This window comes from Microtus ochrogaster, chromosome 24 (genome assembly GCF_000317375.1).
Source record: "Microtus ochrogaster isolate Prairie Vole_2 chromosome 24, MicOch1.0, whole genome shotgun sequence".
Taxonomy (NCBI): domain Eukaryota; kingdom Metazoa; phylum Chordata; class Mammalia; order Rodentia; family Cricetidae; genus Microtus; species Microtus ochrogaster.
This window is the reverse complement of record NC_022024.1, coordinates 2,260,473-2,285,244: the sequence shown is the minus strand read 5'-3', so window position 1 is coordinate 2,285,244 and position 24,772 is coordinate 2,260,473. Positions and strand designations below refer to the sequence as shown.

Genomic DNA, 24,772 nt, shown 5'->3' with positions numbered 1-24,772 from the left:
TCCTTCGCCACAGGTCTCTGGAAAGCTAAGAAAATGTTATTTTGGGATGTGGCTCCGAGGCTAGGGATTGAGTAGGCTCACTGCAGAGGGAGGGAGATGGAAAAGATGGCATGCCTCGTCTAGATTTCAATATTAGTTCCAGACTACACAGACAGTGGCTGGTCCCGTAGTGAGTCAATGTTCCTGTCACAATGCAGTGGCAGGTTCGGGGGTCAAAGGTTATTATATTTGCTGATGGGGCATGAAAAGGCAATTACATCCATTCGTATTGGTTGTTTGAAGCCTTAATTAAAAAAAATGATTCAATGTCCAGATCCAAGAAGATCACTTGAGATATGTATCCCACTAAAGATTGTGGGGTCCTCATAGATTGTGTCTATGTGGGTGACTCAAAGATCTATATGGAAGATAAATATTAATAAGTACATATTATAACACAAAGGAAGGAAAACTATTTGTTATTCAATAATATGTTGGCTACAATTGCTTGATACACTTATAACACACTATAGTCCAGGTTCTACTATAAAAACATCAGTTCTAGACAAAAACCTAAGTTTCTGAATAGATACTTCCTAACTGATCAACAGACAGAAAAAATTTTAAAGATGAAACCAAGCACTATGAATGTGGTATATCCATATGGAAACTTTTCATTGAATTACACACCGTTCTCCTTAAGAGAATTAAGAAAACATACAGGCGCCATAATTTCTTTTTGTCTGAGTGGTCAGCCATACATCCCAAGGTAGCTTTGGAGACATAAGGCAAACCTGCTGCCCCAGGGATCTAGGTAGGCTGCAGCTATACAAGGTCTAATAAAGCTCTTTACGCATTTCCTAAGAATACCGAGAAAATTCAATGCTCTACCTCTTTCAAACAGACACATCTAACTCTTTAGAACAGACAGTTTTTAAGTATCTCCTATACAGGGCTAAGCATCTGGGAAAGAAAGGATTGTGTCCAGTCCTCAGTGGGAGCAAGGCATGAATCTGGGTACTGAGTGAGGGTCATGTGGATAGAGAGAGCGGGCAGGAAAGCAACCCCACTTGGACCCCCAAATATACAAAAAGGGGAATTTAAGGATATAGCTCTGTGTTTCTTCATTTTATTATGATAACCCAAGAGACAGTTGGGTTCAGGAACTCACTGAGTCATTTTGGAACAACAGGTAGCATTGTTGAGACTTGAACACTTGACTGGCAAGGCAAAGAATTATATTACTCAGGAGTCTTTTAATTTTGCAAGCATTTGAATGGATACCCAGCTAAACGCAGAGAATGGCCTCATTATGGCAAGGTGACACCCAGTAGAGATTTTCATGATGTATTGGATGTTGCCACTAAATATCAAATAGAGTATATATGAAGATATTTTGAGGAAGTATGAAGTAGTACCTAGAAAAAAGGGGGGATCTATATGTCGTTCCTCAATTGTCTAGGTATTTATCAACTATTTTGGAAAACAAGTTAAATCTTTTTTCAATGCAGCAGACTAATGCTTCTGTAAGACTGGGAAAAAACGTGTAAAAAAATTAAGAGTTAAAAATGATTTGGATTCACTTCCTTCCTTGAATGTAGAACCTTTAAGAAAATTTCTGATACATAGGAATAAAAATATTGCTTCATCATTTTAAGACCATTAACCTCTCACCACCAAGATAAATAAGTTCCAATTAGGAAAAGAACTTTTAAGAATAAGATGCTTGTCTTTAAGAATCTTAGCCAAGCTTCTAACACAAAGGACAGCCTTTTAATTATGATTTACAAACAAGAATTGTAAGTTTGAACCAACTGGAAAGGATAAAGTCAAAGGTAATTTACAATCTTATGCTAACAGCCTCATTTGAAAGGGATGGCTTTCCCCTTCCTAAGGGCCATTCTGCCAGCCACACAATTTTCAAATGCACCCAGTAAGTTAGTATGCAGTATTTATTCTCTTTCCTGTTATTGATGCCTGGTCTATTTGTCACTATTTGCTTTATGCTCATTCTTCTGCCAAATAAAATATTAATTGCATTTTTAGCTGCACTGCTGGTGATCAAAGAACTCTGATATGTCAAGCTAAACTGATAGAAATAGCATCCATTACCATATTTATAGGTTCAGGGCTTCTCCAACATAATTACCTCCATTAATTACTTGGCAGTACTCGATTACAGGCTGGAAACGAAAGGCATTTCCAGCCACGTCTTTCTACACACACCAAAGTTTTTTCTCCAGTAATGTTTTCTCTACGATGTATCCAAGGGAAACAAGACAAGAGAAACTTGTCCTTCTCCGCGTTTAGAAGGCCAGATCATTAAAAGGAACCATCCGTTAACTTTGAAGTAGAATGTGTGCTAGGCAAACCAGAGGCCACAGCAAGGCTGATGTCAAAGAAGCGTGCGTTTCAAGTGTTGTACAGATGTTATCCGTACATCAGAGTTCTAAGAGAGACAATTTCAAGCTGATAAATTTCAATGTTAAGGTATGAAGCCATGATTGTATTTTTATTTTTGAGTAAACTTCTTCAAATATTACATAGGACCAGATAATTTTGAATCATCTACATACTTGAACATGTACTTCTAACACACACATACACACACACACACACACACACACACAGAGACACACACAGAGACACACACAGAATGGGAAAAGAAGAGGGAGGAGAGAGAGAGAGAGAGAGAGAGAGAGAGAGAGAGAGAGAGGTGCAATTAAAACTATCTTGGGAAAAAGCTCCTGAGATTTGAGAAATTAATAAACAATTATCCTGTGGACTGAGCAGCTGTGCAGGTCGCAAAGCTGCCAGGTGCATTTAGCATGTGTACCACAGAAGGACAGCCATGCACACCCGAGTCCTCTTGACCAGTTAATCCGCATGCAAAATGACGGTTTCCCATAATAACTTCAGACCCAGACCCAGACACATTCGCTTTGCAGCAAGGAATGAAGTCATTAAAAACAAACAAACAAACAAAAAAAAACACAGTAGTTTTTTTTTTTTTCCTTCCCCAATTTCAGCAGGAACCCAGGCAGGAAAGACCTGAGGAAGCACAGACCTGGGAGTCTACCTCAGAGAGAGATCTGCACAGATTTCCCCGAGTTCTTTGTTGCCCGAAAATAAACTGTAAAAGGCAGTCATATTTGAAAGTAAAACCATTCGGCTGTGGTTCTGGGATGCAGACACAGACACCCCGAGCAAACAAGAAGGAAAACACAGTACCTTTGGTAAGTCGCCTTAGGATCTGACAGCGGCATTTAAAAGAGACAGCTATCATTCTCCCTCCCTGCTCTCCGGCAAAGTGTACTCGGGGCTCTGCTCTGGCGGCTGCGGCTGCGGCGGCGGCAAGCAGCAGCATGTGAATTCCTTGCGCACATACCAGGAGAAAGGTAGTCCCAGTGGGGAGTGACACAGCTTAATTCCTCTAGGCTGATGCAGAGGTCCGCTCCATGTCATCTGGCAGAGCTGTGTCATTCACTACTACTACCGCCGCCACCACTGCCCGCCACAGCCTCCTCCCCCTGCTCCATCACAATGGCTTAGAAAGTAAGGCTGCTTTGATAGCAACACAGCACCAGATAGGAGCAGAGTGGGGGACAAGGCTGGGAGAGGAGCCGTTCCATAAATCTAATACTAAGCACGGTGCAATGCATTTTGTTTCGGGGCTAAGACTGTGCATTCCAGCCAGGGCAGGTCCCTTCACCCCCTTGCTTCTCAGCAGCAAGTCAATAACCTTTAGGAGCCTCATGCAATGTGAAAGGCAAGACGAGAGATGCTGTGCTCTGACTTTACGAAGAACTGTGTGTATCATACACTATATTCTCCCAGCAGTGGCATACAAGGGAGGCATAGGAGCAGGGCAGCCTCAGCGAGGATTTAGCAGAGCATCCTGGTTTTGCCTACAGCTGGGAGGATGTGCCTGGGAAGGTCTACTGGGCACTTCTCAGATCTCGGAGGGACAAGGCGGTGCTGGTTTGTGGATATGGAACGCAAGAGAGGCTGAGGGGAGGATTCCAGTGAGTGGAGTTCAAGCTGATGGAGTCCCAAGCCCTTCCATCATTCTTCCCAAAACAATGTTCTGGCGGAGGGCAGCCGAGTCAAGGCTGTTTCTAAAGATACCAGGATTAAAGGCAAACACAGCCAAGCACTGCTTTTTTCAATGCATCTTATTATCCTGTTTCTCAAACTGCCGCCCCCCCCCCCCCGGTCATTCTTCTCAATATGCCAATCAAACTGCCTTGCTACCCAGCAGATGCGGGAGAGGCTCTGCTCCATTGAAGAGGAAAGCAACAAGCCCTTCACAGCCCACCCACAAAGTGACAAGAGGTGGAGCCCATTTCCTCATCTCCAGCACCAGCCCACTCCCGACGGTCACCACAAACTGAAATCTGCTGTGGAGTTTCCATCAGAATTGAGACATCTCTCCCAAGAGTTCACACAGACCCGAGGGAGACCAGACCGCCTGTCGGAAACTTCAGCAACAGAAGTTAGTCAACCACTCTGAAGAAAAGACATCGATGTTTGTTTAAGCTGCTTCACTAATATTCCCAGAATTGTTCACCTAATCTTATTCTCTACTCTTCAGTACCCCCGCCCCCACTCAAATAGATCATTTAAAGGCCAGCGAGATGGCTGGGTGAGTGAAGGTGCTTGCTGCCCGGGCCTGGCAACCTGCGCGGCATCTTCAGGGCCAACATGGCGGAAAGAAGAAAACTTACTCCTGAGGGCTGTTCTCTCTCTCTCTCTCTCTCTCTCTCTCTCTCTCTCTCTCTCACACACACACACACACACACATGCACACGCACATTGAAAGAATGTTTAAGTCTGTAGAGCAATCACATCTCATCTTCATTCATAAAACCCATATCATTCATCTAAAGCACTGTCCATTCATCAATAGGGAATGCAAACACCTGCCCTGTGGAGGTCAACAGAAAAACAGCCTGTGTAAGGAAAACAGCTGAAAGGAACAGGATTTCTTACCACAGATGGTCCTTTACATCAGCTACCAATAACCAACGGGAATGGCAAAGTTAAATGGACTGTGGGCCTCCTACATTTTAAATAGCTCAATACCACAATTTTCAAAAGAATGACCCCTTTCGCACTTTTGTTCCTTTAACGCCATCTCTAGAAATGTTTTAACGTCCCTTATATTTTTTTCTTCAGAAATAAACCTAGTTGCCTGAGGCTTGGATTATTAGTTAATGTGAGGTTAATATTTCTAGCTAACTCTTCTCCCGATCCTCTCCCGAATCTAACATCTTTTCCAAATCCAGGCTCTCAGAATACACAGCTGTCAAGTGGTATTAACACAGTCTTGCTTGGGGAACGTTACTACTTTGGTCTCTTTTATTAAAGTCTATTCAGATAAATCTCAAGATCTTACAGACTCTCTTGCCCCTCTTGCTACCACACAGCTTTGAATCAAGTTTGCTTCTTCTTTAAGGCTAACATGGTCAAACAGTTCCCATGTTTACTGGCACAGCCAGGTTGTTTGTTTGTTTGTTTGTTTCCCCTGTCCTCTGGTCCCAAGAAAGACCTTCAAAACTATTAAGCTATTGGGGGCTGGAGGAATCACTCAGTTGTTAAGAGCACTGGCTGCTCTTCCAGAGGACCCAGGTTCAGTTCCCAGCACCCACATGGCAGCTCACAACTGTCTGTAACTCCAGTTCCAGGGGATCTGGCACCTTTATACCATATGCACATAAAATAAAGTTAAATATAAAAAAATAAACTATCCAGTTTTCTTGGAGGAGAAACAGCTCATCCTGGAGCAGTCTGGGAGCCTTAGGCTTTTCCACCTTAGGGGCTATCTTCTTGTTACGCTAATCCTAGCAGCAGGCTCAGGTTCTACACTGGATATGAGCCCTTTGAGAATGCCCTCTCCTGGACATAAGGGAATCTCCTACCTTCCTACTCCAGGCCCTCCAGTAGCCAGAGATTTCCCTGGAACAATTCTCAGATCGGTACATCTACACCAGTTAGGCATTCTGTCCTTTCCGACTGGTCCAAATGAGCCTAGAGTAGTGAACTCCTGCATCAGCAGAGCCTCCCCAAGACAAACTTGTTCTGTGTCACAGCTGCCTGTCTCAGGGACCAAGGCATTCTGGTAGACTGGTCCACAGCCTCCTCCCAGGAGCCCGCAAGACAGAGTGGCCCACATTTCGTGCATGCAAGTTTAAATATAGCTATGCATCTTTGAACCTAGTAAGCATTCGGTCACCTGGAGTGGCTCACCCTTACAGGTCGCTTGGATTTCACAACATGCTCCCTGAAGGGCACCAAGTAGTGGCTAAAATATTATAAAGCATCTAAATGGTATCCAATGTGTATCTGGTGATGCTGTAGGATAATCTGGAGATGACTTTGTCAGCTCAGGAGTATTGCTGCCTTTAAAACAATAGCAAACCAAGCAAATGAACAAATGAACCCCAAGCCCCAAAATATAAAGACACAGGCTTGCCGGATTTGGAGCAGATTAATCCCTTGGAATGATAACTTCTTTCAGGGTTTCTATAAACGTCAGCTTTCTTCAGGCATAATGCAAGGGTATTACATTTACAGAGAATTTTAAGCATCACCGGGGTAGCTGCGTTCAGGTTTTTATTTCAGGTACGGACTGGGTTCTCAGGCAGATGACTCAGCTGGTGTACATTTAAGAGCAAGAAGAACCAAAATTGCTCACCCCTGCCGTCGTCGCTCTCCACAGATGGAACCTAGAGTGTGCATACGATAGGCAAGTCATCTTTTCTCAAGCTACATCCGGCCCTGGGTAGTCTTTCTATTTATAGTTTTCTTACTATTTCTCCTCTGACAGAAAATGAGAAGACCCTTTAAGGACTGCTACACATTACATCCGGCAGGGGGCGCCAAGAGACTGTGTGTCTTAGGCCTTCGGGTGCCCACCCCTGCCCATGCCCAAGTCAGAAGGACGACAGCCACAACCAGGTGGCTGCTGAGGTAGACACATTTCAGTGGGAGATCGTTGCAGGCCACGTGTTACCACAGTAGTCCCTTCAGTCTGGCTTGTATCTTCTGTCACGATATTTTAAATGATCTCAATAGCACTGACTTCATAAGATGAGGTGGCGAGTGATAGACAAAAATCAAAACAAAACAAGATCTTCAGGCTTGCTCATGGACGCCAGCGTTATTAAAATCAAAGTGACCATAACACATAACAAAGGATATGGACACAGAGACTGTATATGTTTTGTTGATTAAATTTTCACATCCCTTTATTTTTCTATGTCAAAATAATTTTTGTGTTTACGGATTCTTTGGATAACTGACAAGGAAGGGTCTCAAGTTCCTTTCCATATACATACAGCTGGAAAACTGTTAAAAATTAAATCAAAATGAGATCAACTATAGATAAATAACCCACTCTTTGATATCATGAGAATGAAGTTATAATTAAATTACAATATTCTCTCCATCCCTTCAAGTGATTTCATAAATTTGATAGGAAGCACAATCGAAAGATCTCACTTGTTTACTTATTTTAACAATTGACTTTTGTATTCCTCAAAGGCAGTTGCCTCAACATGCCCAAAACATTTAGGTTATCTTCTAAACAGCGTAGGGCATACTCAGCTGGCTTGCAATGAGTACCCTGATTTCTTCCCCTCACAGATAATAATAGTTGGCCCCAACGATGCCCTTTCGGAAGCGTTATTCAGACAAGTTATATTTTAAGACGGTAGCCCCAAGAGCCAGCCCTTGTGCCACTTGCTAACCTAGTCCAGAACCCCGTGCCCTTCACTGTGCCAAAGGAAGAATATTAGTACATTGAACACGAGGAGGATGGGAATCCCAGAGTTAGAACAGCAGCATCTTCTGCTAAAAGTGCGTGGTGAGACATGTTCAGTGTGCGAATTAGGGAGGGCAACAGAAGAGGAGATACGCTGGAGGCAAGCCACTCTTCCGATGGTCCAGGGTCAGTGGCACTATTCCTGGAGGCACCGTGTCAAGAAGGGATGGGGAGTAGCCGGAAGGCGCCGGCTGGCTGTGTGCCCTGGGGAGTCACTCCTCTGCTGTGTGATCATGTGAAGTGCTAACAATGCGCGACTTCACCTGTGTCCTCAGGTCCAGAGAGCAGCGCCAGGCTCTAGAACCACCACGCGTTTCTGTAGAAAGGAAATGATGCGGCCAGCATTTGGCCACAGAACACGCCTTCTTCCCTGTGGCTCTGTGTGACAAGATGGATGGTCTCCTCGGCCAAACCACAGGGAAGTGGGGGCTAGGGTTCACAAGACTACCGTGGTACCCTTCCACGGTAGAATTCTCTCAAGCTGTGTCCTAACCTTGTAGGGAATTAACATTGTTTTAATTCTTCAGCAATTAATCCATTCCCAGGCTCTGGAAAAGACTCTTCCTTTTTGCTTATCAACCCAAATTTGATTTCTTATTCTGAAACTGTCTTCTTTGATTCTTGATACTAGCATCTGTGGGCACCCATCGCAGACATCTCAAATTAGACTTGAGTCACCTCCAGCTTCCTGTTTGTTCCTGAGCAGGAAAGCTGCTTTCCTATACGACACCATCACCGACTTCCTCCGTAGGCTGACACTAGTGTATGAACTCCCCACCCCCGCCCGACCCCTGCCTAGTTAGGGTTTCTATGGCTGGGATGAAACACCAGGACCAAAGGAACTTGGGGAAGAAAGGGTTTATTTCAATTTACACTTCCAGGTTACTGGAAAGTAACTGAGGGAAAGCAGGGCAGGAACCTGGAGGCAGAAGCTGATGCAGAGGCCACGGAGGGGTGCTGCTTACTGGCTTGCTCCCCATGGCTTGCTCAGTCTTATTTCTTCTAGAACCCAGGACCACCTGCCCAGGGAAGACACTAGCCACCATGGACTGGGCCCTCCACATCAACCACTAAGTAATAAATGCCCTACAGGCTCGCATACAGCTCTATCGTGGAGGCATTTTCTCAACTGAGGCTCCCTCCTCTCCAGTGTCAAGTTGACAAAAAACTAGCCAGCAAAGTCCTCTGAACATATTCCATTTATGACTGCCAAAACCCTAGGCCAGACCTGCACATTCACTGTATAGCTGAGGTTTGTATTTCTTAGAAAGAAAGACCTGTGTGCTTGGTTCAGCAGTTGCCTTATTCTGGCCCCCAGCGTACGTGCACTGAGCGGGGGAGAATCCTCCTGTCTCAGGGTACAATCGGGGACCAACACTCATAGCAATTTATATGAGTGTCCAAGCTACTACCTGAGCAGAGCATAACTCTTTAGGTCTTGTAATAATATTCAAAATTCATTCTTTTTGCTCCATATGGGCCAAGTTAGAAGATGCTTCCCTAGAGGTAACCTCCACTTGTTTTCGGACAAGACCACAGCCTGAATTGTGCTCTGTACTGTGACCTTGTGATGCTTACTTGGTGAATAAGCACATGATGGAGGAACAAAGAAAAGGAGGGCTAGCAAGAAACCCGACAACAGGGAAACTCCCAGGAAACCACAGGATGACCCCGGTTAAGAATCTAAGCAATAGTGGAGAGGACGCCTTCACTGCCTTTCCCCTGCAATCAGACTGATGACTACCTTAACTGTCATCATAGAACCTTCATCCACTAACTGACGGGAGCAGATGCAGAGATCCACAGGGAAGCACTGGGCTGAGATCCTGGAGTCCAGTCGTAGAGAGGGAGGAGCGATAACATGAGTAAAGGGGTCAAGACCATGATGGGGACACCCACAGAAACAGCTGACCCAAGCTAGTGGGAGCTCACTGACTCCAGGCCAACAGCTGGGGAACCTGCACAGGACCAAACTAGGCCCTCTGAACGTGGGTGACAGTAGTGTGTTTGGGGCAGTTTTGGGGGCCACTGGCCTGGAATCAGTATTTATCCCTAGTGAATGAACTGAGTTTTTGGAGCCTGCTCCCTGTGGAGGGATACCTTACTCACTCTAGATACAGGAGGAGGGCCTAGGTCCTCCCTCAATAGATATGACTTTATTGATTCCCCACTCCTCTCTGAGCAGTGGATGGGGGTGGAATAGAAGAGAAGGTGGGGGAAGTGGGAGGAGCGGAAAGAGAGGCAAATGGGATTGGTATGTAAAATAAAAAGATTGTTTGAAAAATAAAATAAAACTGGAAACATCTTTTTAAAAAGAAAAGTAGAAGATCTGATAAGAAAAATATCCATAGCTCTTAAAATAAAATTCTTACAGACAAAATGAAACAATGGTAGGGGCAGAGACAAAAGCTGGCCCATGCATTTTCTGGACCCAGAGTGTGATGGTGGCCTTGTGTCCCAGGAAGAAGGCTGGAAACATGCCTGTTTACAGCACCTAGCTAATGGGGAGCCACTGGGGCAGGGAAACCAGGCCAGGTCAGGTGGGATCTCTAGAAAAGAATCCAGTGAGGCAGATCCTTCAAGTTCTGCCTGTGCTCTCTGCTGTCAGACCGCCATTCCCTGCTTATTCCCTCCACATCAGTAGACACCATCCACCACACTACTTCAATAATTGATTTGCTTACAGCTTCTCCCCACTCCCAACAAGGTTTTATGTTTTAATGAGGGAAAGACTGTTGGGGAAAAGGATCTGTTTTATTCATTGCATAGACTCACACCTAACATATATCCCATACTCAAGAAATTTACTTTAAACAAGTTACCGGAGGCTTCCCTTAGAATGGCCCGATTTTATAGACACTACTTCTAAAGATTGCATATAAGAGATATAGTGAAAAAATGACTTTCAATGTGAAACCAGAACCTCTCCACTGTGAGCAGAAAGCACAGCACATATCGAGAGGAGTCTGTGTGTTGCCTGTTTGTGGAGGGAAGGGGGATAATGCACCCTGTGCGCCCCTCAGATTTATCTCTGGTGCTCCTGACAAGATGATTCATCAGAGCTCTGCTGCTGCCCACTGTGAGGAAACCCACAAGCCAGCTTGTTTTCCCTGCTCCGAGGCAGCAAGAGCAACCAAGAGAAAGGTGACCAAGACACAAACTCACATTCACGCTAAGTGCGGGCTCTGGCCTAGCATGTGCACTTACGGGCTGTCACGGCACTGATGCAACAGCACAGTAATGGCCTGTCTGCTTTAAGACCGGCTATTTGTGGAAGCATGTGAATGTACCATTTAGTCATCCCATCTGCACCAGCTCTGAACTGACCTCCTAGCGACTGTGATGGTCTGCATCCTGTAGGCCAGGAGCTAAGCTGCCCCCCTCCCCAGACAGAACACTTGCACCCCGAGAACAAAGTACAGGGAGCCAGCTCATTTCAGAATACGTTAATATAGCCTATGGATAGGACAGAATCTAAAACTTAAGTAAAGGAGAGAAGGGTAAGTCTTAGAGCTACCGCTTCTGATCCAGGGAAGTGTGCACACCCTACTGCTCCTCGGAGCAGGGCAAACCAGGGGTCAATACGACACACGCAATTCAGAGGCAAACGTTAAGTCCCACAGATGGCCATGAGGGGAGGGGTCAGGAGTCGGGGAGGTAGAATGTGGGACCAAGAGGACAATGTGAAAGGGATCGAAGGATGCAGAATTCTCAGTGTCAGGCTCCTGACGCCATCTTTGTGTGGCCATGACAATGAGCCTCCAGAAACAAGCAGAGAGTGCATTGATGGGGGTGACATTCTAACTCAGAACACAAAGTGCAGACCTGAATTCTACTTAATAAATGAAAGCCCGGCTCTGGCCAAACTGTCATTTCTGGCACATGCATTGGGTCAGTTGAGTATCATCGAGTCTCCTCTTCTCTTCTTTGAAGAAAACAGTGCTTTGGTTTACTCTGTCACAACAACGAACCAATGACCAGCAGAGGATTGTGCTAGCGTGCATGTGCCCGTGTGTGTGTGCCCGTGTGTGTGTGTGTGTGTGTGTGTGTGTGTGTGAAGAGGCTTCGGTGCTGGTATGTAGGATGCATAGAAACATAAACAAGGACAGGAAATGGGCCTGTCTGGGCCCATTTCACTCCTGGGCCTCTCTGAAGAGATCCACATTTCATCACGTTGTAAAGGATTTTGTGAACCATTTCTTCTGTTTCTGAGTTCATTATAACAACTGGAAGGTCACCTCTTCCTCACTTAAACACTAGTGCCTACATATTTCACTTTGCTTTCCATGAAAATAACACAAACTGCTCTTTGGAGATGACGCATCCAGTCACTGATCTCTGCCTGAGGAGACGAGGCGTAGATGGACGGCAGCCCTCTTTAACCGTGCCTTTAGGAAAGGGGCAAAGCTGAGACATTCATAAAAACAGAAGAGCTGGAGAAATTAGGGAAAAGAGGAAAGCAGTCAAATTGGAGACATACCCTAAAATGAGATTACCCCCATTCTTAGATGTCATAGCAACTGTGTGAGCCACTGAAGCCAGCAAGGGCAGGCCATCTTGTGTACTGGGACCTCGTCAGGGTGGGCAAGTACCAGAGGGCAGCTGAGGATCAGAAGGGGTCCAGGACCAAGGCACCCTGGCTGAGAACACCTGATGACCAGACGCAGCCAGACCCCTAGAGATGGACTAAGCCACCTTCTCGTTATAAAGCAGGGAGGATTAACCTGCAGGAGCCCTCCCCCAAAGGGTAATTAGCTATGACAAAGCCTGTGTCCACCCAAGAATTCAACAGAGAATCCCAAGTGATGGGACCAGAGGCAGGCAATAGCCAAATTCACAGGTGAATGAGGAAGTGAAGAGAGACCAAAGTGAGAAAAAAAATAATAAGAGTAAAAAAAAAAAATGAACAGACACATGGTCATGGTGTCTGCTCCCCCACCCTGTGTTTATTGTTAACACTGTCATCATCACGTGGTTTTACAGTTCCCCGGAGGTCCTGAGTGCTGAGCACAGACTGGGGAAATTCACATTTTCTCATTGGATTCTCACAATAAAACTTCAGTCAAAAGGACCCTCCTTCTAGGTTTACTAAGGTAAAGATGGTAAGCCAGATAAATGCATGTGTTCAAAAGACCAGCACCATGAGTTGGTTTGCAAATGCACACATCTTGTGAGGTGATTGGTAGGATGAATTGACATATCCTCGGCTGCCCCGGTTACCTGGTAGGCTGATGACATTCAGCATCCACACTCCCCACAATACAGCGTTATCCTTGGGTCTAGTCCTCTTGGGTTTGTACTGTTTACCAACATCCCGTTTGTCTCCCAGGCCCCGGAGCCCACTGTCTGCTTCCTGCTTCCTCGAGTTAGACTTTTTAGACTCCACAGACGAGCAGGGGCGTGCATTACTCATCTTTATAAATTTTCCGCATTACACTTCCCGTAAAAATTTGAACATTGGCTGTACCACAAAGGTCCAAATATCAAAGGCCCGAGCCCCAAGATGGCAATATTAGAAGTGGTGAAACTTCTGACAGGTAGATCCTAAGGACGTGAGTCCTCAGTGGAACCAGAGACACTGGTCTCCTCTCTTTTCCACACACTTGCTGTCCTCCCTCCATCCCTCTCTTCCTTTCTTATTTATTTGGATTATTTGAGAACAAACCTAGGTCTTCCCATGCTAGGTGAGTGCTCGGCTTAAGCTGTATCTCTTTAGCTCCTCCACCCCCGCGGTGTGCTACTAACTGCAGCTCAGAGCAGGGGACACATGATCACGTGTAAGAATATCCACCACTACTACAGCAGACTGTTTGTGCTGTAAATTGACTATATCACGTATGTCATTACAGAAACAGAAGGTTTGGCACAATGGCCTTCACCTTCATCCACATTACAGTAAGTGGCAGGGCTCCCTTTTCCTTCGATTCCGGTGCATAGACTGCATCTTCCACATCGGCTCACTTATCAACGGACACTTAGGCTGATTCTACATCCTGACTCTTGTCAATCACACTGCAATGAACATGGCTTTCCTTTGTCCGTGTAATTAGATGTGCAAGTACCTGACTGTATGGTAGTCTGGGAACTTCTACGCTATTTTGAATAATCATACATTTTCTATTCCCACGTACAGCGTCAAGGATTTCTCTTTTCCTCCATATTTCTCTCTTTACCTGAACTAGTTTTATTGAAAGACATTCAGGAGCTTGCTTTATCCAAAGGGCGCCCCAGAACGATGAAACATTGTGCTCAAACACAGGCTAATGAAGAAAACCAGCCTGTAAAACACTACTTACAGGAGGAAACACACACACACACACACACACACACACACACACACACACACACACACACACACACACTTGTGAACAGCGAAAAGCTGCCCAATTTCCCCCTGAAATACAATCAAATATCTTTTAAGTGGAATATTAGAGAACTTCTTGACATAACTCACAGCACAGGACATCTTCGGAGTAAATTTACACCCTGTCCTACCCCACCTTCTCTCCTTGGGTGTTCCATTATCAATCTCTCAGCAGGGTTTGGATCTCAGCACTGGCTTTCTCGAACAGAATTGGAAATGATGGCACTCTGCAAATCCCTGCATGTTCCTCCGTCACCATCCCCTTCTCCCACCCCAGACATGGATTTCTCAGGACTGGCGCAGATTAAAGCTAATTCTCTGTCGTTACTGCTGCAATCTATCACCTTCTCTGTGTGCTTCTCTTGTCTAAACTTTCAGGATGCCTGAGGGAAGTTCAGACTCTGAGTGGAGAATTAAACGGTGGCTTTTTTTTTTTCTTTTAGGTGCTTCCTGGGATATAGCCCCTTTTGACTGCTGTGAAGACAGCCAGGGTCAAGCTTGTCAGGGGACAAAAGACAAGGCCATCTATCACCATTATTTGGAAATCTCATTTAGCAAAGGATTTATGATCTGCTGGGTTCCGAGGAGATTAAAAAAAATAAAATAGAGATTGAATAAAGCATGCCTGCTGGTGCATAAAGATGAGTCCGGAGTTCACAGCAGACCCCAGGCAGATGACGTCTGGTCAGAAGTGCCACGACCACACCAGTGCTAAGTGCCACACCGGGGGTCACTTGAAGAGCACCCCACCTCCTGTGCATCTGATTTAGACAGGAGAGGGGGACAAGAATGTTAGGGCTGCAGAACCAGATTCTTAGAGGCAACAGTCTAGGATAAAAGCTGGACAGTATGGCAGCCTTCTGCCTCAGTTTCCTGAGTATTTCATAGGAGTTTTTAGGATCTTAATTCAAGATATAAACCTAGAAACCCCTGACTAGAAGGTAACTAACGTTCAGTAAATGCAAAGTTAGTGCCTCAAAATTCACAAATGACCTACCCTCATTCAACTGTTAAGAAGGCTAAAGAAGTTACTAAGAATATTCACAATAGTCCTCAATACAGGGGGGATGCTAGAGTGTGACTCACCACATCTGTTGTCGTGGCAACAATAACATCTCTTTAGTAGCTGTTACAGAGAGCCAGGTCTTGAACATGACATGTGAGCGTGATGTCTTAACTGGTCATCACACTGGTGGCTTAAGGGACACCCGTGACCTATAAATGCTCCGGTTTCACCCGAGGGGATGTTAGAAATGACAACGTAGCTACATAGTTCAAAAATACCCTGTACCTCTTTTTTAAAGACCCTCTTGTGACGTTATCTTAGAGAATCACAGGCTCAACTCACCTAGGTCCTACAGTTTTTGTAATTCTCAGGAGGACTGAGCAGGACCCCGTTTTCCAAATGTGGAAATATATATGTCCCAGATCCCCCAGTCCTTAGCAAGTTTCTTACAATTGTAACCTGCCTGGACTCAAGGGGTTCAAACTTCTTGTCCTCTTTCTACAAATTACTTTTAGGCTTTTTCAGGTGATCCCCACTCCCCCAACGCACAACACCCTCCCCATCCCCTCCCAGAACCACCCCTAATCCATCTAATGGTGCCCTTTTAAAAATCCATCAAGTGTAACTTGTGCTGCCCACACTCATGGACATGTGGCCTTCACTGCCCAACCCACCTGGGGCTATACTTTTGGTTTATTTGTTTGTTTGATTTTGGTTTTGGTTTTTTGAGACAGGGTTTCTTCGTAGCTTTGGAACTTAGCCTGGAACTAACTCTTGTAGATCAGGCTGACCTCGAACTCACGGAGATCCACCTGACTCTGCCTTCCAAGAGTTGGGATTAAAGGTGTGTACCACCACTGCTTGGCTTTTTTTCTTTAAAGTTTTTTTTTTGGGGGGGCGCTACACACTTAAAGAAAACTGGTTTGCCCTCTTCCAGCAGTTACCAATTGCTGATAGCTCCTTAGACAGGGGTGGAAGTTCACGCCCTCTTCTCCCCATTCTGGAATTTCGTCTGGCTTGAGCTTGGGTAGACCTTGTGCAAATCCATACATGAAACTGCCCCCACTGTGTCCAGAAAATGGTTGCTTCTGACCCGCTTACAATCTTCCCTTCCCCCTCTAGTGCATCTGCTAATCTCACCAGAGATGCTCCCTTTTGTACTAGACAAAACCATCACAGAAACCCACAGCTGCCCAAGGTACAGAGGCCAGGCAGCTGGGGAGTGCTTGGCCCTGAAGAAGGTACCTGTGTGAGAAGCCCTACCCCCATGGCTCGGGGATCATCATGGGTGAAGAGCCAGAAAGAATGGAAAGAGTCAAACGCAGTTTTTAGAAACTTCAGACTAACCCGAGGAGCTGGCAAATGATAGAAGAGCTCTTTCTGGTAAAATGCATACAACTCCATGGCCTCGCTGTGCACCAAATACCAGAGGAACCACAGATTCGCTAAACATCTTACACAAAACACTTCTTGCTTTATGGGTGCAATCATGGACAGCGAAAGTTCTCCTCTTCCTCCGAATGCATCTCTCATTGCAACGGAGGCTCCATGGTTCATAACTACTGCGCTGCAGAAAACGAAATGATTAGGAGAAGTGGTGACAGATGTGAGGATCGGTGGCCCACTTCTTCAGAGAACACACGCCCCTGCTATCTACTGCAGGTCCTCAACTCTGTCACATTTCCTCCACATTTCTGGCTTCCCCGGTGGCAGCACTGTGAGCATTAGAGAATGTCCCCTGTCACTTCACTGCCATCTGCTGGAAGAAAAGTGCCATGCTCGCTATGACTGACTTGAACGGCACCCTTAGGCTCTCTGCTCGGAATAGACTACACCCAATAGCCCGTGAGCTCTGAGCGCTGCCCAGGGAAGTCGCAGAAAGGAATTTCAAAGAGCGCTCTTGTTTTGAAGAAAGAAAGGAAAAAAATCATTTAAGATTACTTTTAGACTCAAAACAGAATGGAGTTTCTGCAAATTAATTATCTCTTCCCCAAGGAAGCTTCGTTCTGTGACTGTGAAAACCAAGGTTTGAATTCTGTTCTGACATGGTCTGTGAGATGGACCACAGAGCTGCTAGTAGTAAATGTTGATATGGCTATGATTTTATTGTCATGAGTATCTGTTAGAACCAGTTTCTTCCACTGAAAAGGAAGATAATAGGCGATACCTAGCGGCAAGTCTTGTATTAATTACAGGGTGAGTGTTCGGTGCTGCACAGTCAACAGCGATATTAACTGCTGTTGACTCCGGAGGTGATATCAATTATTGATGTTGTTTCTGTGATCTCATATTCTTCCCAATCCACGGAAAGACTGCTATTCTAATTTTCTGTGTGTAAGTCTTATAATCGCTACTTTTAAGATATTTCTATGTCACTGAGGTAAAGCAGATGCTGGATCACACAGGCACCCCAGTGAACAGGTACGCTGTGGGTGAGCGCAGAGCCGGTTCTAGGCTGAGCTATGGTTTAAACTGGTCACGACATTTTACTTTTACACCCAAACTCAGCCTGATGTCATTCTGGAAGGCTAATAGATGGCCATCAATGCTACTTTATTAATGCCATAAAGGAATGGAAACATCTTAGAATAATAAATACAATGGTTTCTTACTCCTCCGTTCAGATTGCTGTACTGTTGACATCTCCGTGATTTCAACAGGAGAAATGGGCAGCTAAGAGAGTCAGCTTGTGGAATTGGCTGGGTTGTCTGAATGGAGAAGGGCATGAGGCATATGGCAGAGGAGCTGTGCACCCTGGAGAAGGCTTCTCTATGCACTGCACACAGGGCTGACACAGCCAGCAACCTAAGCCTTTTCTAGCCAGCATCTGTTTATACAAATTGTGACCAGGTGTCCCCTTCCCCTCTGCTCTAGAGCAACTGGACATAGGACAGGGAACACCTGCTCCAAAAATGCACCGATTAGCTGCAAGTTGGCAGGTATAGACAGCATGGGCTCAGGGCCACACTTGAGGAGATGATCCTGCCACCTTGTCAGCCATCGGCTCTGCTCCTGATCTTGGCTCTAGTCCACATCCATGGCTAATGGGATTGATCCAAGGGCATAAATCTCAAAGCTCTGGCCAGCAAGTGAGAGGTTATCTTACTCAAAGCCACTGCAGGGTACTGCTACTGTCTAAGACCAAATACTTCCAAATGAAATAGGGCACTGGATACATAGGCATGGGTGTGATGCTCTTCACCCTCAAGCAGCCTCCAGGAAAAAGTGGGTCACTGCAAGTACCAGTCAGTGAATGCATGTTTCATAATGCAATTGATATATGTGGGGTTGCTTGAAGAAGGTAACAATAAGCGAGTTGGCGTGTGTTCCTTGGATGAATAAAGGCAAAAATCCAGGAGAATCTTAGGGGAGCAAATGGCTAAGAGTGGGCCGTGAGGGACCTGTGGGGGAGCATCCTGGAGGAGGGAAATCTGCAGGAGGATCTTGGTGGCTGAACAGGAGTCTGTGCAGCAGAGGGGAGGCAGAAGCCCACTGAGGATAAACAGCATGCATCATAGGTCACTGAAGATGAAGTCTGAATGAAAAGGGCAGAACTCAGTGAAGAAGGGAAGGGAGAATCAAGTCACCATGTAACTCATCAATGTGGGCGGACCTAATGAGATGCAGGTTTATCATGGAAAAACCCCAATGGGACAATGCATCAAAGCTTTCATGGTTTTAAAATTCTTTGGGGTGTCTCAACCACGGTCCCTCAACCTGACAGATGCACACACACGGGCAAGTCCATTTAGTTTTAGGAAAACTCTCTCCCAGAATGCTGTCATGTTAATATGCTTCCTGACCAGTAAGTTGTCAGCCTAAACCAACCTAAACACAATTTACAACAGTCATACAAAGGAAATTCCACGAGTTTTCTGTTCCTTATAAAAGTTAAAGGCCAGCATGGACATAAGTTAAAAGTAGAGAGAATACAGTCAAACATGGTAAAGATGTTTAGAAAATAATTCAAGAATGTTAGAGCCAAGGGGGGATGCTAGGAAGCTTACAACCAATAGAATTTGGTGTGTGCTCAAAAACCGCTCCCTGAATGAAGGTATTAATGAATGTTCTAATTTCAATGGGTCATAAAGTGCACTTCCTAGAGGTGGCTCTGGATTTTGTACGGTGATTTCGGCTCTGAAGTGAAGAGTCAACCTGTGGTGAGTGTGAGACAAATGTAGTTCTAGTTCATCCAGCATGCGTGACGCCCTGCGAACAGTCATTCACGGAGGAATGCAGGAATAAGCAAGGAATCAATGAAGAGAATAATGAATGACTTGAACTTTGATAAAGTTTAAAGACATATTTATCTTCATTTTATGTGCCCAAACATTTAGCCTGCAGGCGTATATGTGCAGCATGCTCGTCTAGTGCCTGCAGAGCTCAGAAAAGGAAGGCAGAGCCCTAGGAACTGGGGTTATGGAGTTGATCTCTTATGTGGGTTCTAGAAACCAAATTTGGTCCACTACAAGAGTAGCAAGTGTTCTTAACTCTTGAGCCCCAGAAATGAACTTTAAAGGGGAAAACAGAAAAAAAGCTAACTTTTCTCTTGACCTTCATATATCTTATTTTCCTTGCACCAAGAGGAGCATAAAAATGTGAGTGACCTTTGGCTGACTTCCAAGGGATGTTTAAAATGATAACTATATTTGGGTGTGCCAAGCTTCTGGAGTTCCTTGGGGAGGAAGTGCAGGTTTTAATTTCACGATCATAAGCTACCTATAAAGTGGTCACACCTCCTAACAAACACTTGTGATGGCATCTTCAGTATCTTCAGACAGAGGAAGGGACAGGTCATGTGCCCATTGGCAAACTTCCGTCAATTCATCTGGCTCTTAGCCTGGTGACCTCTGGGGCTCAGTGCGGGCAAATACAGAATCGAGTTTATTTAGGTTGTGTGGTGTGAGCTGGAGGGGTATCTTCCTGCAGGGAACTGAAGAGGGGCCGGATGGCACTGACATCATCTTTCTCTGTCCATTCAAAGCCCTGCGACTTGTATTAGACTCCAGGATAGAAGGAGGAAGGAAGACGGAAGACAGTGAATACGAAGCCTTTTCAAGTTTGTTATGTTTTTTTGCAGGAAGTTCTGACATTTTTAACACCAAACTTTTCATGTCACCATTGCAAACATACTGCTCTAATTAGAAAATGCTAATTAAGATCCCCACCTCAATAAAGGGAAGTGGAATAAGAATAGAAGCTATTGATTGATTCTCTTATTATTGATCCAGACAATCTATCTAGATTTGCCTAGAGTCTAGACATAGAAACGTTTTCTGTACATACCGTTAAATATAGAAAGTAATATCTAAAATGTTTACTGCAATATGCAAAATAACTAGGGAGTAGGCACTGAAAACAGACACACATTACTAAATGGGATGATGCAGCCTCATGATAGCTGTTATTATTTTTTAATTATTACACTGCCAATGTACACCTAGACCCGAGCATACACTGGAAAGAGCACATGAGAGACATGACTGGCGTGAGCAAAGAAACTAAAACCATAACTCACATAGATTAGATGCCAGGCTGTGCCTAGGAACAATAGCATTTTTATTATATGAGGATATCACATGCTTTTAAACTACTATTTCTCTTTTAAGAGAAGCTGCATTTGTGCTGAGCCATAGTCTTGTGCAGGGGCCACACTAATCTTCTCTGTACCATTCCAATTTTAGTAGATGTGCTGCCAAAACGAGCACATGCTACCGAAGTGAGCACAGCCATATTCTTATTTGCATGCAGGACACCCATTATCTCTGGTTCTGAATGACTTAATTACTTCTTCCCAGGATGGGTCTTCTTCACCTGCTTTCACTTTGTCAACGTAGATACCAAACTGTTAGTCTCCTAAGCTAAAATCAAGGAGACATTTCTTCCTTCTCTTGCTTTCATCCTCTAGACCAGACCAGGTCCTCATTAGAATTGGGGACAGAAAATATATTATTTACTTACAAAAAGCAGCTTTCAAAAGGTGAAGTTACTATGGCTGGAGGTTGGAAGGGATACAGTCCATGAGAAAGAAGGCATTCAGGTAGGTGGCTCCATGGTGGCGGGAATGGACCAGGAAACAACTTAGAGGGATGGCTCTTGGCTGGCTTTTTCCCTTTTCCCTTTTGGTTCAGCCTGGGGCCCATGGGATGTTTCACTCAGATGCAGGGCTGATCTTTCCATCTCACTCAATCCTCGTTGGAAAAGCACCCTCCACACACCCTAAGGTGTGACTCATTATCACCTTAGACACACAAGTTGACAATCAAACTTCACCATCACAGGAGACACTGAGCTTCATTTGGGGGTTGTCCCTTTAACTTCTGAGTCTTGTTTCTCCATCCCTCCCTTAGTTGGCTCCAGAGAAACTTTCTACTTTGTCCTCCAGGGGCCTCCTGTAGACATAGGATGTGAAGGAGTCAAAAGAGGAGGGGAGAGAGCTGAACCTTGTGAGATAAAGAAGACCTAACCATCCACCTCCTAAGAAAGGCAAGTCAGCAGGGAGGGTAGGAGCACATCTCTCTTCTTCCTCAAGGACATCAGCACAGAGAACTGTTGAGCAGGGCCAGCAAATGCATAGTCCAGGCTGGGGCAGAATACAGGAGCCAGAGGAGGACTCCCAAGGGGCTTTCCGGGGCAGACAAGAGAAAGATAGGAAGAGAGAAAATGAAGGATGTTGTTGGCAGAGAAAAGAGCACTGACCAAGGTCAGCAGCATAATCTGGGACCAACGGTGCTTTGACACAGTCAGGGTTTTTAGTTCTATGAATTTAAAGGGGAAGTTCCCAGGCCCAGTTCTGGGAGCTAGGCAGGAAAGGAGTGGGCGCCCAGGGTTCCTGGGCCTTTTTCTTTGGCAATGGGAAACATTAGGAGCTATTAATCCGTGTTTTCAATTGTTCATGTGGCTGAGAAGGAGATAATTGAGGAAGGTATTCTGGGGCTTCAGATAAAGCCAGCAGCAGGTTGAGTCGCATGTCAGAGGCTAACAGCAGTGGATGGAGTTGAGAAGGATTTCGGAAGTCTGACAGCCAAAGTCAGGAAGTGCTGTGCTGTTGCCTGGGGCTTCCTCCCTCTTTATGAGCCACACTGAACCCCCTTGTTCTACCTAAAGTCTTACCATGTGCTAGGCATCACGCAGTGTGCTTGATCTACATGCCCATTTGAAGAGTCTCCCCACAAGGCAGGTAGCTAAACTACGGTTCAGAGACTCTGTGTCTAAGAAGGTCCAGTGAGCAGGTGACTAGAGTTAGAATTTATGTCTAGACAACCTGACTCCAAAACCCTAGCAAGATGGCCTCTCCTTTCTGCAGGCCTCCATGTGGTCCTGTGCTATTGCTTCCCGGTACATCCCATCCTTAATACTGGTGCTCTGAGCACTTCTGTCTTTCTGTCTGTCTTTCTTCCTCCATCCCTACCTCTCCACAATCGCTGACTCAGCGGCTTTTCTATCACATAGATCCCCGAGTCACACACCTTAATAACACATTTTTATTTTGTTTTAATTTTGTAAACAAGAAACACATGGATGAGACAAAAATCTAAATAATCTAAACATAAAGACAGTATTGTGTAGACCTTTCTGGGACCATCTCTCCAAAGGCAATGACTGTTATGAGATGATGGGCCAAAGATATACAAGTCCAAGGAGTTGCATGCTATTCAGGTGACCAACAGGAAGAATTCTCACCTTCACTCCTCTAGAGTTTAGCATAATGCAGTGGTTCAGAATTGATCACAAGATTCATTCAAATTATTTCATAAGTGGTGGCTTGTATTACTGGGTGCAATGGATTTCTCATGTTCAACAATGTTCTAGACACATAGTATTCATAGTACCTGCTGATTAATTAAGGCTTGAATTAATCCATACCAGGTTAACTGGCACAATTCATGCAAACCTTGAATAGAGCCCTTGAGTACCACTTTTACATGGTTAGTTTTGCAATAGCATGTACTTAGTTGCTCATCAGTCTCTTTCTAGAACTCAGTAAAAGCAGCTGAAAAGGATACTGCAATAGACGCTGACATTCTAGTAACAGTCACTGAAAATTCAGATGCTCAAGATATTCAAGTCTCTTTGCGCAGGTCATGCAATGCAAATTTGAGGAGTCTGGGCATAAATGATGGGAACAGAGAGTGCACATTTTTCCTGCATGGCCCTATTATTTCTGCCATTTCCACCTATTTATGTGAGGTTATATACACATTTGAGCCAAATCTTAAATACTGGCTTTATTCCATTTGTAATATTTCATTAAAATGTAACCACTTCTAACTTTCTGGGGAACAAACCTCAAGTCATCTCCTAGGGAAGAAACAAATGCTTTCTCCCACCACAACACAATGATGTCTTCGTTTAACAATGACATGGAGTTACAATTCCTTCTTCTGATTTGGCATCTCTTACGCTGAATTCATTCCTTTTGTTCTCCTGAGGGTTTCTAGTCATGATTTAAATACCTGGAGTTCGCTTTCAAGGCAGTAGCTTTTGATCTTTATTTGTAATGGCAGCAAAAGTTCTATGAAAGAGTTCATGTGTGCCTCACGCATTTTCCAAGCTCAAAGAAAACCCGCATTTCAGAGAAGGTACATAGCCAGTTACTAGGAAATGGGTTACAACGAAGTGGCCTGTGTAGAGACAGTGCAATAAAGACAAGCTCAATTAACAGTCACCATAATGAAGCAAAAAGGAGGCAGTGCCATGCACACTAATGGTCCATTCCAACGTGAAGGGTGCTGGGAAAGAGCGACCTCTTCCCTAAACAAGCCACTGAATCATTTTGTTTAACAAGAGGATGAGGAGAGGCAAAGGGTCTCAGCTGAGGTCAATAAAAAGGGACATTGTGAAAAATCACTTTAGAAAATTCTGTCCACTTCCATCATTCTTAAAGAAATACCATGATATGAATGAAGTGTGCTTGCGAATATCAGCTGTACCGTGTAGTGTGGGCTGTGAAATAAACTGCCTCATCATAGATATCTTAGAGAGATTATTTAGTTGCATTGCAGCAGTATAACTTCTAAGATGCAGGAGGTAACAGTGCAGGGAGAAATCAGAGGACTACTAGCTCGAGGTGGTGGGGAAGTGGGTCAGGAGACATTTCTAGGCATCAGCAAAGACAGAGCACCATAACCAGGATTGAGAAACTGTCAGTGTGAATGTAAGCCAGTGTAAATGGACCATAAACTAGCCGGCTGTATGTCCATGAGTGTATATGCACAGACCTGTGTAAGTGTGTGTAAGTGTGTGTGTGCGCGCGTGTGTGCGCGCGCACGCACGTGCTCGCGTGCATGCGCATGCAGAGGCGAGAGGACAGACAACTGATGTAAAGGAAGAGCTGTGGGCTCAGAAGCCCTTCTACAGAATCTGGACTTTATCCCAAAGGTCACAAGCGTCAGGAAGACTTCAAAGTAGAGAAGTGGTATGGGAATACTTGTGAGGCCAGAACTGAGGAAGAATGGGAAAAGAAGAGGGAGGAGATCAAGCAGGCAATAATTCCTGTGACCAGTGGTGAGGACCTGAACAGGACGGGGCCAGTGGTGAGGACCTGAACAGGGCGGGGCCAGTGGTGAGGACCTGAACAGGGCGGGGCCAGTGGTGA

At 45.0% G+C, this 24,772-nt stretch overlaps 1 protein-coding gene and 1 non-coding gene across 2 annotated transcripts in view; both read right to left on the bottom strand.

Moving 5' to 3' along the window:
- The window catches only part of Grip1 (glutamate receptor interacting protein 1), a 263,579-nt gene extending 260,027 nt beyond the window's left edge, over positions 1-3,552 (bottom strand). Inside the window, 2 exon segments of the mRNA XM_005357916.3 lie at positions 3,211-3,297; positions 3,300-3,552. Of these exon segments, the coding sequence (XP_005357973.2) occupies positions 3,211-3,297; positions 3,300-3,462 (250 nt within the window). The 5' untranslated portion in view covers positions 3,463-3,552.
- A 17,227-nt stretch (positions 3,553-20,779) lies between these two features.
- LOC113457390 lies at positions 20,780-20,882 on the bottom strand. Its single transcript, XR_003377978.1, has one exon. It is a non-coding gene; the product is annotated as a U6 spliceosomal RNA (small nuclear RNA).
- Between the last annotated feature and the right edge of the window lie 3,890 nt (positions 20,883-24,772).